Source organism: Indicator indicator, chromosome 37, assembly GCF_027791375.1.
Source record: "Indicator indicator isolate 239-I01 chromosome 37, UM_Iind_1.1, whole genome shotgun sequence".
NCBI classification, from domain to species: Eukaryota; Metazoa; Chordata; class Aves; order Piciformes; family Indicatoridae; genus Indicator; species Indicator indicator.
In genome coordinates this window covers 4,954,587-4,973,105 of record NC_072046.1, presented here as the reverse complement: position 1 = coordinate 4,973,105, position 18,519 = coordinate 4,954,587, and the positions used below count along the sequence as shown (strand labels likewise).

The 18,519-nt window shown below is 46.1% G+C and overlaps 2 protein-coding genes across 2 annotated transcripts; both read right to left on the bottom strand.

Annotated features, from left to right (window-relative positions):
* Positions 1-1,895: 1,895 nt before the first annotated feature.
* On the bottom strand, positions 1,896-2,849 carry LOC128978514 (olfactory receptor 2AP1-like). The gene is given in 3 exon segments (XM_054396455.1): positions 1,896-2,119; positions 2,122-2,474; positions 2,476-2,849. Coding segments are annotated over 3 exon segments (951 nt in total).
* A 14,324-nt stretch (positions 2,850-17,173) lies between these two features.
* LOC128978513 (olfactory receptor 49-like) lies at positions 17,174-18,112 on the bottom strand. Its single transcript, XM_054396454.1, is given in 1 exon segment — positions 17,174-18,112. A coding segment is annotated over 1 exon segment (939 nt).
* Between the last annotated feature and the right edge of the window lie 407 nt (positions 18,113-18,519).

Below are 18,519 nucleotides of genomic sequence, written 5' to 3'. Positions count from 1 at the left end.
CTCAGAAAGGGTGGCTCAGCCTATCCTGCAAGGAACATCCACAAAAGGCCAAAGAAATCACCAGTCTGTGTAAATTTCTTTTCATTGATTCCTAAGGACCTCTAGGGTGACGGATTGTGGCTTGGACATGTGAACCACAGACATAAAATATGAAAGGGACGTTAAAATCTCAGTGCTGAAAAGCAGTTGTAATGACCAACCTGAGAAGGTGAATGCCCTTCTGAGGAAAACTGTGCAAGAAAAATGTGAAGCATCCCTGCCCATGACAGGGAGGTTGGAGTGGATGATGTCTAAAGTCCCTTCCAACCTAAGCCATTCTATGATGATTGAAGACAGTTCTCTTTCTTCAGCCATCTTTGCATCCCAAGCCATTAATGCAGAATTGACTCCATGGCTGTGGTTCAGCTGCCTATGTGTTGATACACACATAGCAGGTGCTCTCTCCTGCACTGTTTGAGTTAATATTGAGATGCTCACTGTCGTGCAGTGTCCCAACAGCCTCACCTAGTCAATCCTCAAGTCAAGCTAGATGATTATCTCAGAGGTTGATAACTGCACAAACTGCGTATGCCTAGATGAAATAAAATACCTTCCCACCTTTCAAGGTGTTCTTAATTGTGTCCTTTGATGGCAACAAAAAGGCTTTTAAAATCTGCTTCCTTACAAATTCATCTTGTAAGAGGACTTTGGGTAAGGCCTTTCCATAGACATTTCCCATCAACATTGAGTCTAGAAGGGAAAATGTATGAAGTGAGTCCATGTTAATGGCTGGCAACAGCTGAGACAACAATTGCAAATAAATATGAGTATGAAGTGTCTAAAACATAACCAATTCAGAGTTACTAGCCTGTCATTTAATTTTTTTTTAATGTGCAACATTGTTGCTATGCAATTAGCTGTGTAGCACTCACTGAGACAGCTGGAGTCATGCTGGTGTGGTTACTCTAAAGCAAAGATCAAATTGCTCCCTCTGAATCAGATCCATTCCTCTGACCTGCTTTTAGCTGCATAAAAAAATTATTCTTTAATTCTAAATTATTCATCTAAGAATCAACTGTCCTCAAAGACTCTTAAGTGAAATGGGTGACTGCTCAGAGGAGAGGGACTGCAATCAGCTGCTCTGGGCAATCCTAGAATGGCTCAGGTTGGAAAGGACCTCAGAGATCATCTACTTCAACCTCCCCACCATGGGCAGGGACACCTCTCAACCAGACTCAGTTGCTCAAGGTCTCATCCAACCTGGCCTTGAACAGTCCCAGGGAGGAGGCATCCACAGCCTCCCTGGGCAGCCTGTTCCAGAGTCTCACCACCCTCCTACTGAAGATCTTCTTCCTCAACTCAAGTCTAACCCTGCTCTGCCTCAGCTTCAAACCATTGCTCCTTCTCCTGTCTCTAGACATCCTAATGAAAAATCCTTCTGTAGTCTTCCCAGAGAATCCCTTCAGGTAGGTCTAAAGCAGCTCTAAGGTCCCCTCCAGGCTGAACACCCTCACCTCCCTCAGCCTGTCCTCACAGCAGAGGTGCTCCAGCCCTTGGATCATCTTTGTGCCCTTCTCTGGACTGTGTCTTCTTATGCTAGGGACACCAGAACCGGAGGCAGTATCTGAGGTGGGGCCTCACCAGAACAAAGTAAAGGAGAATAATTAGATGCTGAAATCTGAACTTTTGACCCAGGTAAGCAGTACAATTCATAGACAGAGATGACCTTTTCTCCTGTCTTTAGGAAAGCTCAGGCAGGTGAGATCAGCTCATTGGATAGTGAAAAGTCTGGGGTAAGTAACCAGTCTCTGAGGGCTGAACAAGGAAAAATCTTCCCTCCAATACCATAAATTATTTTCTTTCATTGTCTTCTAGGGCAAGAACACGGACAAACCATTCTAACCTTCAGGAAATTTTCACATTTCTTGACTACTTTCCACAGAGCATCTTTCACCTCTGTTTCTCAGACTGTAGATGAGGGGGTTGAGCAGGGGAGTCACAACAGTGTGGAAAACAGAGAAGACTTTATTCAGTGCTGTCAGAGTCCTGGTTCTTGGCAGGATGTAAACAATTATTGAGCTTCCATAAAAAACAGTAATAACAATGAGGTGGGAAAAGCAGGTAGAAAAAGCCTTTGCATCCCAGTGGTAGAAGACATTTACAGGACAGTGGTGATGACACAGGTGTAGGACACCAGGGTCAGTAGGAAAGGGGGTAGTGCACATACTGATGAGAGGATGGACACCACCACCTCAGTCAGGCTGGTGTCACAGCAGGAGAGTTTGATCAACAGAGTGAAATCACAAAAGAAATGGTTGATAAACCTGGGCCCACAGAAGGAATGTTGTAAAATCAGGAAGCAGCTGATGGCCATAACCAGCAAACTGCTCATCCAAGAGCAAGCCACAAGCTGCAGACAGAATCTGCTGCTCATGGCAGCTCTGTAGTGAAGAGGTTTGCAGACTGCCAAATACTGATCATAGGACATCACCGATGAGAAAACTCTCCGTGCCTGCTAGAGAACCAAAGAAGTAAAGCTGTGTGAGGCAGCTGCCAACAGACATGCTCTTGTCCCAACTCAGAAAGCTGGACAACATTCTTTGCAGGATGGTAGAGCTGTAGCAGATCTCCAAGCAGGACAAGTTGCACAGGAAGAAGTACATGGGTATGTGAAGGTGCTGGTCAGCCACCACCAGAACAAAAATGAGGCTGTTGCCAGTCACGGTCATGACACAGATCATGAAGAACAGGAGGAAGAGAAGAGATTGTACTTCTGGGATAGTTCCAAATTCCAGGAGCATAAATGTTGTGACAACTGTCTCATTTCTGCACTCCCCATCTGCCATGTAACCAGCTGAGAGGAAATCCATCCTGACCTGGAACAGAGCATCAAGCACTGTATTTAATCATTGGCCTATCACCACTGAGTAGTCACAGCAGGAAGATGCTCTCACTAACATTGTGTGGTTGTACTGTTAGATTTTTTTTTGAACACTTCCTGGACACTCTGCATACCATCATTTATGAGAGGTAATAATTGTAATTTATTTTGTCTTATGCACATTTTTCACAGTATTTGTTTCCTGGGGTTTGGAAAGCACAACACAGAACTGCAGCAGGAGGCTTGGATCACCTACACCAGACCAGACCAATACAACCAGTGGAAAACAGTAATATTTCTAAGAACTGGACAGACTGCTGAATGTTCCTGGCTACTGAACTTGATAAAAAACAGAAACACTCAGGAAAATGTTCAGGAAGATATTGACTGCTTTGCCTTACCTCAGCTGGCAATGTTTGTTGAAACCTGCAGGGTCAGAAAGTGCTGCTCCATGTTCCAGCCCATAGAAACAATCTCTGACTTAGGAACCTCCAATCAGAAAAAAGGAAAAGGATCACTCTTAGGCAGGTGCCCATTTTGTCACCGAAGATGACAAAGAGCATACCCAGGAAGTATAGCAGATAGAGCAGGAGATGATGAGAAGTATTCTATATTTTAATGCACTCAGAGTTATGAAACCCTCAGTTTCTCTTCTGTCTCTCTCTCCCCTCTGCCCTGGATTAGTAGGGTTTTGTTCATTTTTTGTTTTGAGGGTTTCCTTGTATCTGCTTTCTTGTGTGTTGTTTTCTGTTAAAGAGTTTTCCTCCAGAAGCTAAAAGAACACAGGGCTAAGAAACGAGAAAGTGCTGTGCCAGGGACATGGCGGTTCTTGTTAAATTGGAGATTGTTGCACACACAACTGACGTCAGTGCAGACACAATCTGGGCACAGAATTCAGTGGAGTGTTCAGAGTGCACTGTGAGAGGAACTCTCTCAACCATGGGCTGCTGTTGTCCTGGTTCTAGACAATCATATTGAAACATCTTCACTTCAGTCAGACAATATCCAAAAGAGCAACACCTCCAAACAGAGTAAAAATGATTCCTGTTTCACAAACCCTCTGTCAGTAGGAAAGACCATGGGAAATTTCCCCCTCCCTTGCTGCATTTGCTTCTCAACTGGGAGTCTGGCAGACTTCTTGAGACCACACATGGATGATGGAGATGTAGGACAGGATATGGGCCCCAGTAAATTAGCAACTGCTGGAAGTGCCTCTGAACTCCAGGAAATTGCATGGAGGATTACAGCAGGAGTATGGGGACAGCAAGCTCAAGATGATGATGACGAGGATGATATACAGTCAGGAAATTAGGCATGTGAGGAAGGATTACATCAGAGGAGACACTGAACCAATCCTGTCTTGGCTGGGCCATTGCTATGATATGGGAGCCCCAGCCTTGGTGGTAGGCGACAAGTCCGCCTCCCAGTTGGGGATGCTCTCAAAGGATACTGGCATAGACAGGCATCTGGGCAAGTGCATTGGTAAAGTTTCTCTGTGGGCACGCCTCTTGCTGGCAGTCTCGCTGAGGTACCCCAGCAGAGATGATTTACCATGGAACCCTAAGCCTTGGACCACAATAGATGAGGGAATCAAGCGCCTGAGAGAGTTTGCTGTGAGAGAAGTGATGTATGGAGATCACAAGACTCCGAATCCTGGTGAAATCCCTGTTGGAACAGGCCTTGCCAAAAAGCTCATTAAGCTTGCTCCTCCTAATTATGCTACTATTCTGGCAAGCAGAATTGTGGCAAGAAATTATGGTGGAATTCCTCCCACTGTTGGCCATTTCACTGACCAAATGAGGCAATTGGAGGATAGTCTTGCACGTACTTCTTCAGTTTCAGCCATTGAAACTCTAACTGGAAAGATTGAGAATTGCATGAAAGAGCTGAAGGAGGAATTTAAAAACTCCATATCCAACTTTATGAAGGGGGATGATTCTGATTCCTCTTCCTCCAGATGGATACAAGTTTCAGCTGTTAGGAAACAGACGTCCTCCAAGAAGGCCATTCCAGAACATGTCAAACCAAAACAGACACCAGAGGCAATCATGTGGGAGTATATGGATAACTCTGCATGATCAGTTTGGTGAGAACATGAACAGATGGGATGGTCAACGAACTTCTGATCTTTTCAGGAGGTTACGGGAGCTGCAGAGGGGCAGATCCCGAGGTAACAATACCAGAAGGGTAGCTGTCACTTCCTCAGTTTCCCAGAACAACTCTGATAGCTCCAACAGTGATTCTAATTCTGGTGCTGGACATTGTGCCAGCTGTACATGTGGAGGTAATTGAACGCTACAACAGTTTGCTGAAAACCACTCTCAAAGCCATGGGGGGTAGATCTTTGAAAAACAGGGAGAAGCATTTAGCACAAGCAACCTGGTTGGTGAATAGTAGAGGCTCAGTGAATCGAGCTGGACCTGCTCAACCAGATTTGTTGGAAAAGAAGGAAGGTGATAGAGTTCCTGTTATCAGAGAAAAGAATCTGTTAGGCAAAACTGTTCGGGTATTTTCTCCTTCAGCAGAGGCGAAACCTGTCCGAGGGGTGGTTTCTGCTGAAGGTCCTGGGCATACCTATTGGATGATGCAAGAAAATGGTCAAATTCAGTGTATTCCACAAAGAAATCTAACTTTGGCTGAGAGAGGTTAAATTCAGAGTGTTGTGCAGATACTACATGAGAGAATCCATGAGATCTATGGTGCACAAACCCTATGAACCCTGAGAGCCCTGAGTCACCTGAGAGTCCCTGTTCCTTTCTTCACTCCCTCTGCATGGAAACAAGCAGTTTGCTGTTTTTCCTGTGATTTGACCCTTTTGAATCACCTACATCTGAGATGGCCGGAACAGACATCTCATTGTTGTACCTATTTACATACATCATTTACAATTCATTCTTGTAAATATTGTTTTAGATTAGATGAATAATAGTAGCAGCCAATGGAATTGTTTAGAAGGGGTGGACTGTGATGGTTTGAAACTGTCTCTTTAATTTTTCTTTGCAAAGTTCAAGCAGAGAAAGTGAAAGAATGTAAATAAGTCACTACTGGGTGTAAGAAAGCAAAATAATGATTGTTGTAAACACTTCCATTGGATAGATAGAAATGTTTAAGAACTACTACTCAAAACAAAGTGGGGAGTCTGCAGTCTGCAGTCGGGGCAACTTGCTGGGCAGTCTGGTTGCTGTTTCTTCTTCTGTTCTGGCTGAAGATAACACACTGACCTTGGCGAGCTAAGTTAACAACTTTTCTGCTTTCGCTAACACTGCTTTCTGCCAATGGAGTCTTGGAGGGGGGCCCTGGGAGAGAGACCCCTTGGGAAAGGTCCCCTTTGGGGGGAAACAAAGGGAGCTTGGTAGTGCTTTTCTGTTGATTGTATATATTTGTAAATGTTGTGAAATTTGTATATTTGTACATATTCTTTGCATTTCATCATAGATTGTAGATCTGCTTGTAAATACAGCTTTCATTCGCTTCCAGACTGAGCTAGCCTGGTTATTGTTGGTGTGGAGGGAATTTCAGCTCACACTAACACATACTTGAATCATGAAGGCAGCTTAAAGCAGAGGGACAGCAGCAACAGTGCCTCAGCAGCAGGCTCAGAAGGATCAATTACACTTCCAGCCACTGCCATCACCTCCCCCTGAGGCTTGCCTGTTACCTTCGCGTGATGATTTCACAGACTTTAGTGAACCTATAAGACCCTCTGCGCCTCTGCTAGACCCTACAGCCTGACCTTGCGAACCTATAAGACCCTCCGTACCCCTGCTAGATCCTGTAGTCCGACTCCGAGAGAGCAGTGGAAAGACACTGTGGATAGATCTATCTTCCCCACAGACTGCGGGCGGCAGGCATGCCCTATCTGGAGCTGTTGCTCAGGATTTGTCAATTGTAGAACCTGCCAAGGTATCAACCCAAGGTCCTGATCCAGGGAAATTTTGGAAAAATATAAAGGATCAGGCATTAAAAGAAGGAGATGTAGACTTATCCGCAGCTATCCTTGCTTGCCTGGTGGTCCGGCAGCCTGATGGACCAGCTGAGCAGGACCCAGTCCACTGGAGTGTAATAAACAATCTGAGGACTACAGTGATGCAACATGGATTTGGTTCCCTGTATGTGCAGTCCTTGCTCCGTGGAATCTTCACAAATGACTTAACACCGTTTGACATTGAGCAGCTAGGTCAATTAATGTTTACTCAGACCCAGATATTGTTGTTTGAGGCACAATGGCAAAAATTGGTTGGCGAACCAGCTATGGCCAATCTTGAGCGTCCTCACAATAACCCCAGGTTCAGTGCAAGACCAGCACAGTTAATGGGAGAATCTTTGTTAACTACCCTACAGTTGCAAGCGCAGTTACACCCTCTTGTTTTGCAACAAGCAAAAGAACTAGCTCTCCAGGCTATGATGAAGGTACCAGATATGGGGGTGCCAAAGCAGTCATGGACAACTATTAGACAAAGGCTGGATGAGACGCATTTATCCTTTATAGAGCAACTATGGGAAGCAGTTCAGAAGCAGGTGGATAACATGCCAGCACAGGAAGCTTTAATCTTACAGTTGGCTTGAGATAATGCTAATGAGGACTGTAAAAAAATTTTACTGCCATTACAGAATCCCTCACTAGTGGAAATGATCAAGGCCTGCAGTCGAGTAGGCACTACTACTTATCAGATGGAGGCTTTGGCGAAAACATTTGCCGCTGCTGTTCATATACGAAAACCTTGTTTCCTATGTGAGCAGCTGGGACATCGTAAGAAAAAATGTCTGCAAAATGGTAACAGCAATAACGTATATGGGAACCTGTTTCTCTCTGGCCCCTGTGCGCAATATGCTAAGACAGATACCTCCCTAAACGTGGCTGATTCGGGTTTAATCACCAAAGACAACCCCCTCCTCTGAGAAGTAATTCGGGAATCAGGAAATGGAGAGCAATGGGAGCACATGCACAGACACAAGTGCCTCCCCACCATCCCTCTCAGGCTTATACGGTCAATTGCAAGCAAAAATCAGTGGTAGTGCCAGAGTGCCAGACATTTTAGTCACCATAATGGATGAAAAGGTGCATAAAGTGCCACTGCGATCACATGGACCTTTGGGAGATGGGCTAAGTGCCTTACTGTTTAGGAAGATCTAGCACTACCTTACAAGGACTTTTTGTGCTCCCAGGGGTGATAGACTCTGATTACTAAAGACAAATCTCTGCCATGGTGTGGACGCCATCCCCTCCAGTAACTATCCCCACAGGGAATCAAATCGCACAGCTAGTGCCTTTTACTGCACAGATCCTGGCAGCTGAAGCCCAGGAAAGGAGAACGTGAGGTTTTGGTTCTACAGGGAAGCCTGAAGTCTTTTGGGCACAGACTATTTCTAATGCTAGGCCAACAATGACATATATCCTCAGAGCAGAGTGAACACCCTAAAGAGGTGACAATTAAGGGGATGATTGATACAGGTGCGGATGTTACAATCATATCCTCCATGCATCGGCCTACGTCCTGGCCACTGATGTCCACAGCGCCTGCTGTGGCAGGAGTTGGGGGCACAATAACCAGTCAATAAAGTGTGCTCCCTGTCCAGGTAGTAAGCCCTGAGGGGCAAGTGGCTACTGTTTGTCCTTACATAGTTGCAGTGCCTTTGAATCCATGGGGCTGAGATGTCTTAAATATGTGGGGGGTGTAATTACTACCAATGCTCAGGATTTTTCTAGGGGCTCCTGTAATTCAGGGCACAAATAAACCTACTATCCCATTACAGTGGCTAACATTGACCCCTGTGGGTGAATCAGTGGCCCCTACCTAATGAAAAACTCGGACCCCTCAAAGAGTTGGTAAAGGAACAACTGCAGCAAGACCATTTAGAACCATCTCACAGACCATGGAATACCCCAGTCTTTGTAATTAAGAAAAAAAAAATCAGGAAAGTGGAGGCTGCTTCAGGACTTGAGACAAGTAAATAACGTACTGAAAAGTATGGGTTCTTTACAGCTTGGAATGCCCTCACCAGCAATGATCCCTGAAAACTGGGATACCTGTATTATTGATTTGAAGGATTGTTTCCCAATGATGCTCCAAAATTTACCTTCAGAGTCCCTGTGACGGTGAACCCACTCAGAGGTATCAGTGAACTGTGTTGCCTCAAGGCATGAAAAACAGACCCACAATTTGTCAATGGCATGTAGCACAGGCATATAAGAACACAATATCCAACCCTATATTGTTATCATTACATGGATGATGTTTTGATTGCTATGTCTTCAGAGGACATGCTGAGTGCAGTTGTGCCTGATGTAACAGAAGCGGTAAGGAAATATGGGTTAGAAATAGCCCCAGAGAAAGTGCAAAGTCTAGCACCTCGGAAATATTTGGGACTAAATATTCTAGATCACACAATTCAACTACAAATGATAAAATTTGGCAATCTGTGACCACCCTTAATGATTTGCAGAAATTATTGGGAGCCATAAACTGGGTAAGACCTTTGCTAGGTCTTAGTACAACTCTATTAACTCCCTTATTTGAGTTATTGAAGAGAGATCCTGACCTTATCTCCTCGACATTTGACTGAAAAAGCACAACATGCACTGAAGCAAGTTGAGCTCACCATTGCCATAAAACAGGCCCAGCAAATAGCAGAAGCAGTACCTGCTAGTATTGATGTGCTTATTTCCCAAAATCATCCTCTAGCTCTCAAAGCACAATGGAATGAAAGGAGGTTAACAACAAAACTTTATTTCATACTAAAAGCACTATGGCTTGGACTGCAAAGTTGAACAGAACCATAGTATGTGCTGCATATTCGTAGCCATACAGGAATACCAGGGTTCATTTCCGAGGGAAATGCCAGAGCTGATGCCCTGGTGGCACCTGCTTGGGCTGCACCTACACCTGACACGTGGCAACCAACAGCTCAATCCCATGCCTTCTTCCACCAAGGGGCTCGCACACTACAGAGGCAGTTTGGGATATCATTATCTTCAGCAAGAGATACTGTGGCCTCTTGTTGTCAACATTTCTCCTCAATCCAGCTGGCTGGTGTTAATCCCAGAGGATTGCAGAGCCTACAGCTATGGCAATCTGATGTTACTCACATACCCGAATTTGGGCATTTGAAATATGTCCATTCTCAGTTGACACATTCTCTGCTGTAATATGGCTACCCCACATAGTGGTGAAAAGGCCTGAGATGTAATTATGCACTGGAGAAATGCTTTTTCTGCCTTAGGCATACTGCAGCAAATTAAAACTGATAACGGTCCCAGCTATATCACATCTAAATCACAGGCATATTTATGACAATGGGGGCTTCGTCATGTTACTGGCATACCCCAGTCCCCTACAGGACAGGCTATAACTGAACATACTCATCACACTCTTAAAACTATGCTTTAAAAACAAAAAGGGGGAATGTTGGGGCAGACGCCACACAGTTGGCTGTGTAAAGCTGCATATACCCTGAATTATTTAACCATTTCTCAGAACAGTACTGTGCTGGTTTGAGGCCAGCCAGAACAGCTCTTGCCCCGAAAGGGACAAAAGAATGACACACGCAAACGGATTGGAGAGTGATGGAAAAGTTTAAATGGAAAAGCAAATTGGTGAAGCTACAGAAAACTACAAACTACAAAGCATAGTGGAAAAGAACATCCTAAAGCATACAGAACCCCCTCACAGAATTCCCAAAAGCTTCCCAATCCTCCCTTCCTCCCACCTGAGGGTCTACCCAATCCCTCAGGGCTCTTCCTTCCCCCCCCCCCCCAGCTCCCACTGCTAGGCAAGTCTCAGGCTGGCCAGATCTGAGACTGCCCCCCCCCCTCCATTCTCCTCCTGGCATTAGGCCTAGTCAGGCCTAAGAGGCCTGAGATACCCCCCCCGGCATTACCCGATAAGAGAGGACATCTCCCATGGAAGCAGAGAGGGAAGAAAAAGCAAGAGAATGACTCTGCAGATGGCTTTATAGGGCGCAGGATTTATGGGTAGAAATACGCCATTTCCTGTGTCCATCCCTATTGGGCGAGCACCCAGGACATCAGAGGTGTGCCTCATGCAGCAGTGGCAGGGGGCACCCAGCCCAAACTGCCACATCCCACCCCTTATTTCATACCCATAATTCCTGCACCCAAAACATATCATCAGATCAGAGACAATTCTTAGATGACATGTCTGGCAAAGTCCAGGTCCTCATCTGGGCGTCCTTCTGTAGAGTCTCTCCCTCGGGCTCAGGTCACAGTTCATTCCAGCTCTTCTCCCTCATCCTGTGGAACCTCCCAGCGACGCAGAGTTCATTCCTCTGCACGGTGAGCTCTTCATGGATCCAATGGACATCCTGGCCACCTGGAAACAACCTCACAACTTCTCAATCAGACATCAACCTCCATCCACTCACGGGGCATGTTTCCACCCCTTGGGGCAATCGAGTCAGAACAATCAGGCTCCTTGACTCGACCCCTTCCACCCCTTGCAGGCAACAGCACGCTGAGATTTTTTTTTCCAAAGCTGCACGGACCTTTCCCAAGCCCAGTGCTGACCGCTTCCAGCCGCGGCCCGAAGCTAATACGGATGCACACCGCGCACAGGCACACCGCTCCCCCTGAGCGTACGCTTGCCGAGGCATGGAGGCATCCGGCTACACAGCCCTCCCCTGGAGAGGGCGTGGTTGCACTGCAACCTGCCGAGAACAGAGGCGGAGCCAGGTGCTTAGGCGCCATTTTCGGAACGTGTCTGAAAATCAGGGGAGGGATATCAGCGAGAGCCGCCGTCACCTCTGCAGCCGCGGTACAGATCCAAACCGTCGCCACCCCTTGGGCCACAGGAGCAGCTTTTCCAGCCAAAGCTACACTCGCTCCCTGGGCCCTCGGAAGCAGCTTTTGAACTGGAGCCACCGCTCGCCTTCTTGATTACGGGAGCCATCGCTCACCTCCCGCTACGGCTAGCCCCACCGCCACGGGACAAGCCAACCCTGGTCTGCTTCCGACTGTCCCTCCCCCTTCCTCGGCTCCGCGCCGCTCTGCTCACTGCTGGCGCCGTGGGGAACAGAAGGGAAAGGGACAGGCACTGCATTCTTAAGCTTTTCCCCCAAAGCAAGTGGCTACAAAATCACCGCTGCTGCCTTAGAACAGCAGGCGGAATTCTACACCATGGCTAGGCACCAGGGTGTCCCCTCGGAACCCATAAGACACCCACACGATCGCGCCAGCACAAAGCCTTGAGCCCAGCCACCAAAAACCAACAACGCCCAGATACCACTTTAACTTTTCCACCCCTGCACTTCTCCAACCCAATTTGCAGAGCTCCGCAGAAACCATCCTCTGCTACCAAAAATCTGTGCTGGTTTGAGGCCAGCCAGAACAGCTCTTGCCCCAAAAGGGACAAAAGAATGACACACGCAAACGGATTGGAGAGTGATGGAAAACTTTAAATGGAAAAGCAAATTGGTGAAGCTACAGAAAACTACAAACTACAAAGCATAGTGGAAAAGAACATCCTAAAGCATACAGAACCCCCTCACAGAATTCCCAAAAGTTTCCCAATCCTCCCTTCCTCCCACCTGAGGGTCTACCCAATCCCTCAGGGCTCTTCCTTCCCCCCCCCCCCCCAGCTCCCACTGCTAGGCAAGTCTCAGGCTGGCCAGATCTGAGACTGCCCCCCCCCTCCATTCTCCTCCTGGCATTAGGCCTAGTCAGGCCTAAGAGGCCTGAGATACCCCCCCCGGCATTACCCGATAAGAGAGGACGTCTCCCATGGGAGCAGAGAGGGAAGAAAGAGCAAGAGAATGACTCTGCAGATGGCTTTATAGGGCGCAGGATTTATGGGTAGAAATACGCCATTTCCTGTGTCCACCCCTATTGGGCGAGCACCCAGGACATCAGAGGTGTGTCTCATGCAGCAGTGGCAGGGGGCACCCAGCCTAAACTGCCACAAATACCAATCCTGTAATATTAACTCATTTCTTGTCATTACAGTCAGTGAGCAATCCTTTGGCAAAAAAGGCCCCAGAGTGGGTCTGCAATTTACAAACCCGTGACTGGGAAGGTCCCTGGGATCTTGTTACTTGGGACTGTGGGTACGCTTGTGTTTCCACAGATGCTGGGGTCCAGTGGGCTCCTGCTCATTGTGTTTAGCCCGCACAATCAACAGAAACAACGCCCTTAGCCCACATCGACTAACTCCAGGGGATAGCAAAAATCTTTGGGTAACACTGTTGCATGCATTAAATCAAACTCCTTTTGAACTTAATGCCTGTTGAAATTAAACTGTAACACAGCAGTAAGGTGTTTTAAGAATTGGGACATGTAGGATGATAATTTGCTGTTTGCCCCATTAGAGCCTCAAGAATTAGATATTTTAGAGACTTTACAAGCAGAACGCTGTGTGTACTTGCAGCATAGATCTGATATGACCTTAAATCACACTCACTCTGCTTCAAAGCCATGCAAGCTTAGCCTAAGAGCTGAATGAGATGATAATGTAGGCTTGTAGAGTAAAGCTGAAGGCATAGCAGCCAGTATCATCTTGCTTCAAATTGCTCCAGCAAATGCACTAGCTCAGCTAAATAAACTGGCATGTTGGGTTGCAAAACAAGATAACGAAACGTGAAAAGTATTGCTTGAATTCATCACTGACATGGATAGTGTAAGACATGCCAGTCTACAAAATCGTGCTGCTGTTGATTTTTTGTTATTAGCTTATGGTCATGGCTGTGTAGAATTTGATGATATGTGTTGTACAAACTTAATTGATCATTTTACATCTATACATAAGAGTATTACAAACGGGGTTATTACTATTGTTTATTGTATTAATCCTGATGTTTGTAGCTCCATGTTCATTTTTCATCTGCAAAGGGCCCTGCAGAAGACAGTTACAACGTTTACAGTTGAAAAGCCTGTGTTCTGCCATGGAGAATAGAGGGAGAAATGCCTGTGTCTAGGTGAGGTTCATCACTTTTTGGTGGAGGAAGGCTGAGCTTTCAGCTGGGATTAAACTACCACAACATGCCAAAGACATAGTGAAATAAAACCTGTTCAATTCAAATAAACCTGTTTAGTAGTATAAATGATTCTGCTTTTAAAATATATGTTTAGTTAAGAGTTCTACAAGATTTCTTTTACTTAGTAGTGGTCAAGTGGTGTAGTCTGGGGCTATTAATACACAAAATTCCCAGTTCAATCATCAGTAACTCTTTTTTCATTGTGAAGCTCGTGATAGCGTCTCCTTTCAGTGTCCATGTTTTTCTCAAGGGACACAAAAGACTGCTTGCACAGGTAGTGTAGATGAAGTTTGAGAACTTGAAAATACCATTAAAATGCAACCTGAGAAGACAGGGACTGATAAATATATACAAGAGGTGACCCTACACCACCCGGTCTCCACATATTGAGACTTGTAGTTATACTAGGACAGGTTACCACAGCATGTACTAGAATGGGTTAACTGGGACATGGTTTGTTGTTGACCCATGAATATTCCCCACTGTGTGGGCAGAACTTACTGCTCTGAGATAAGAAACTGGCAGGAGGAAGGCTTTAAGGCAAGGCTGAATAGGAAAGCATGCAAGGACAATTGGCAAAATAACAACTGGAACTTTAGTACTTTGGCTGGTGCCTGCAGCCCCCCAAACTTAGCAGGTGCATGTGCAGGAACCTTTACTCTCATGTACATGGAGGTGGAGTTTGGCAGCTCTCTCCCCACATGTTCTGGCCAAATGTGCAGAGGCAGGGGCTGGTCCACCATACAATACAAGGGGAGACTTCTCCCCAGGAGCTTGGGAAGCTGTAAGAACAAGGGTCTGTGGTACCCCCACGGGGATGTCTGGTGAGGACTTATGCGTACTGACCTCTGACCAGCACAGCTACCATAGGGAAAAGCAGCAGCCCCTCACTTCTATGGTTACATCCAGGCCGGTATGTATCTGGGACTCAATAAAGGGATGTACTGAACACCTCGCTTCCCTGGACAGCCTGCTTCAGTGCCTGATGACCCTTTCTCTCACTCCCCTCCAAGAGCAGACTCTGATATACCAGAACCACAGACTCACAGAATGCTAGGGGTTGGAAAGGAGGTCACAAAGTCCAACACCACCCCCCTCCCCCCGCCCCCCTGCCAGAGCAGGTCACCCAGGGCAGGTCACCCTCCACAACCTCTCTGGGCAGCCTGCTCCAAGGCTCCAGCACCCTCACACCAAAGAAGTTTCTCCTCATGTGGAGGTGGAATCTCCTGTGTTCCAGCTTGTGCCCATTGTTCCTTGTCCTGTCACTGGGTACCACCACAAAGAGCCTGGCACCTTCATCTTGACACTCAGCCCTCAGATATTGATAGACATTGATCAGATCCCCTCTCAGCCTTCTCTTCTCCAGACTAAACAGCCCCAGGTCTCTCAGTCTTTCTTCATAGCAAAGATGTTCAAGTCCCCCAGTCACCCTCATACCTCTCCATAGATTTGTGTCTCTCTTGAACTGTGGAGCCCCAAACTGGACACAGTATTCCAGGTGTGCAACACATTCTGTGATAATAGATTCTACAAATCTATGAATCTAACAGTTAATTAATCTGGGTACAGAAAGGCTGTCCACATCTGCTTAAAACTCCAAGAGAACAGAGGAATCCTTACAAGAAATAGAAAGAAGCAAGAGAGATGAAGGAGAAGAAGGTGGTCAATAACTGAGTAAAGAACCATTCAAACCAGACAGAAACAATCCAAGTCATCAAGGTCCCAGGAATGACTCTTTTCACTCAATATATGGCAGACACCAGAACTTGCAGAATTAAGAGACAACCTGGTTCAAGTTAAAACTCTGCATCTTGTGGATCCAAACTGAAAGGACATCTATAAAAAAACAGAACTTCACTTCTACCGACTACATCTCAATGGATCCTGTTCCTTCTTGTGATACAAATCAGAAGACAATTAAGACATAAAATAAGAAATACAGGGGTTAATATTTCACTTTTGCATAATGACCACTAAGGAGGGCACCTCAAAGATTGCTACAATAAGGAGATGAATGGAAAGAAACCAACACAAAGGCCTGCTTGAGTTTCTTACCAAGAGTGAAAATTTCTCATACTTGTTGGCCAAGAAGTATCCACTTGGATCAGCAACAGGGTGGCCAGCAGGCCCGGGGCAGGGATTGTACCCCTGTACTCAGCACCAGTAAGGCCACAGCTTGAGTACTGGGTTCAGTTTTGGGGCCCTCACTACAAGAAAGATGTTGAGGGGCTGGAGTGGGTCCAGAGAAGGGCAACAAAGCTGGTAAAGGGTCTGGAGAACAGGGCTGGTGAGAAGCAGCGCAGGAAACTGAGATTGTTTTGTCTGGAGACAAGGAGGCTAAGGGGAGACCTCATTACTCTCTACAACTCCCTGAAAGGAAGTTGGAGCCAGGTGCAGCTTGGTCTTTTCTTCCTAATAGCAAGTGACAGAACAAGAGGAAATGGCCCTCAGAAGCACCAGAGGAGCTTTGTATTGGACTTTAGGAGCAATTTCTTCCCCAGAAGGACTGTCAAGCCCTGGGACAGCTACGCAGGGAAAGGGTGGAGACACCATCCCTGGAGGTGTTTAAAAGACATATAGACATGGTACTTAGAGACATGGTTTAGTGGTGGATTTGGTAGTCTTAGGCTGATGATGGGACTTGATGATCTTCAGGGTCTTTTCCAACCTAAATGATTCTATGATTTTATGCCTGTGCTTTACCTTCAACCCTCTCTGTCTGGTAACCCTCTTCAAGAAGTATCAGTACACTGTTTTCTTTGGACCTCCTTTAGCTGTTGATGGACTTCAAACCCTTCTTGTTGTCAGATACAGCACTGGCCACCTTCAACTCTGAGCTTTGGCATTTTGTGCCTTCTTCCTGCACATACAAATCATAGGTCTGTAATCTTCCTGGTCTCCTTTATTATCATTTCTTTTTCCTCTTGATCTCCATGAGGAGTTCTCTGTTCAGACATTCAGATGGTAACTGATAAATGATCACCTTTTCTTTATATCAACCTACAACATTTCTTGTTTCTGTTTTTTCCTGTTTTCTGCCTCTGATCTGTCCCATCATAGGGTGAGAGGGGTGAGTGAGCAGCTGGGGGGGAATTTGGTTGTTAGCCAAAGCTAACGCACCAGAGCAAGGGGCAAAAGTACACAGGCAAAGCTGAGTCAGGATCCTGGAGGACTAGAAGATCCTTTCTGTGTCAGAGTATTTTGCTTGCTAATAGAAGAAGGAACTACATAACAGGCAGAAAGCACAAGCCATTGGAAATCAGCATCTTTAATTCAGTTACACAACACTGATGGCACATCTGGAAACAATTTGGTCATTTGGATGGGCTACTGCCCTAGGGAGCTAGAAAATGCCTTCAGCATGCTCTCCTTCAAGACTTGTTTGACTTGATTATTCCTGAGTGAATAGATGTAGGGGTTAAGTATCTGAGTCACCACAGAGAAGAAGAAAGCGAGCACTTTCTCTGAGTCCTGCCCACCTCACTGTGCTGGGCGGATGTGCCTGTAAGTAGAGGTGCTGTAAAATATCAGCACCACCACCAGGTGTGCTGAGCAAGTGGAAAATGCCTTCTTCTGACCTGTGGAAGATGGGATGGACAAGATGGTGATAACAATGCAGCTGTAACTAACAGCAGTCACTGTAAAGGTACTAACTATGATGACAGTCACTACGATAAGCATCAGTCCTTCGATGAACCCTGTGTCTGTGCAGGACAGCTGCAAAAGGTGGGAGGTATTGCAGTAGAAGTGGTTCATGACATTAGGACCACAGAATGGCAACTGGAAAATCATAATGGTGGGGGGAAACATCAAGAGAAAACTCACTGCCCAGCAAGTCAGGATCAGATGGAGACAAAACCTGTCATTCATAATTGTTGTGTAATGCAGTGGGCGGCAAATGGCAACAAACCGATCAAAGGACATTGTTGCCACGTGGAAAAAAGTGCAGGTACCTAAGAAAAAGAAAAGCAGCATCTGAAGGAAACAGCCAGGCAGAGAAATCCTCTTCCTCTCTGTCAGAAGGCTGTAGAGGGTGCTGGGAATGAATGTGGTGGTGAAAGTGATTTCCAACAGGGAAAGATTTTTGAGGAAGTAGTACATTGGTGTCTGAAGGAAATGGCTCAGCAGAGTGACACTGATGACAGTGACGTTTCTAAGCAAGATCAAGAAGTAGGCAATCATAAGAAACAGAAAGAGGATGATCTCCAACTGCCGGTTTTTGGTCAACCCCAAGAGGACAAATTCCACTACTCCTGTGTGGTTCATTGAGGCTCCATTGCTGACAGAAAAAGAAAGGAAAAGGCCCATCTTGAGAACTACTGGAAAACAACAAAGAAGTCAGTTTGTCTTGGCTAACATTAAAAGGCAGTACCGGTAACAAACCCTTGTGAATGAGTGGCGCAGCCCCAGGAACCAGTCACAATCTTCTTCACATAGTTGGAGTCCCCAGCTCGTCTGTAACATTGAGTTCTCACTCCAGTTAATATGATTGGTGCAGTTTGCTCCCTGTAGAGCTGAGAAAGGTGCACATAGAAACCGTTACAGCCCTGGAATGCTCTGACAACATTCAGCCTCCATCAGAGAAAAAAGCCAAAGGCACACAGTGAGTACTTGGAATAAGTGCCCAAAGGCTTCCCAGCTGGAATGAATTCAAAAGCAGTGCTGCAGAGGAA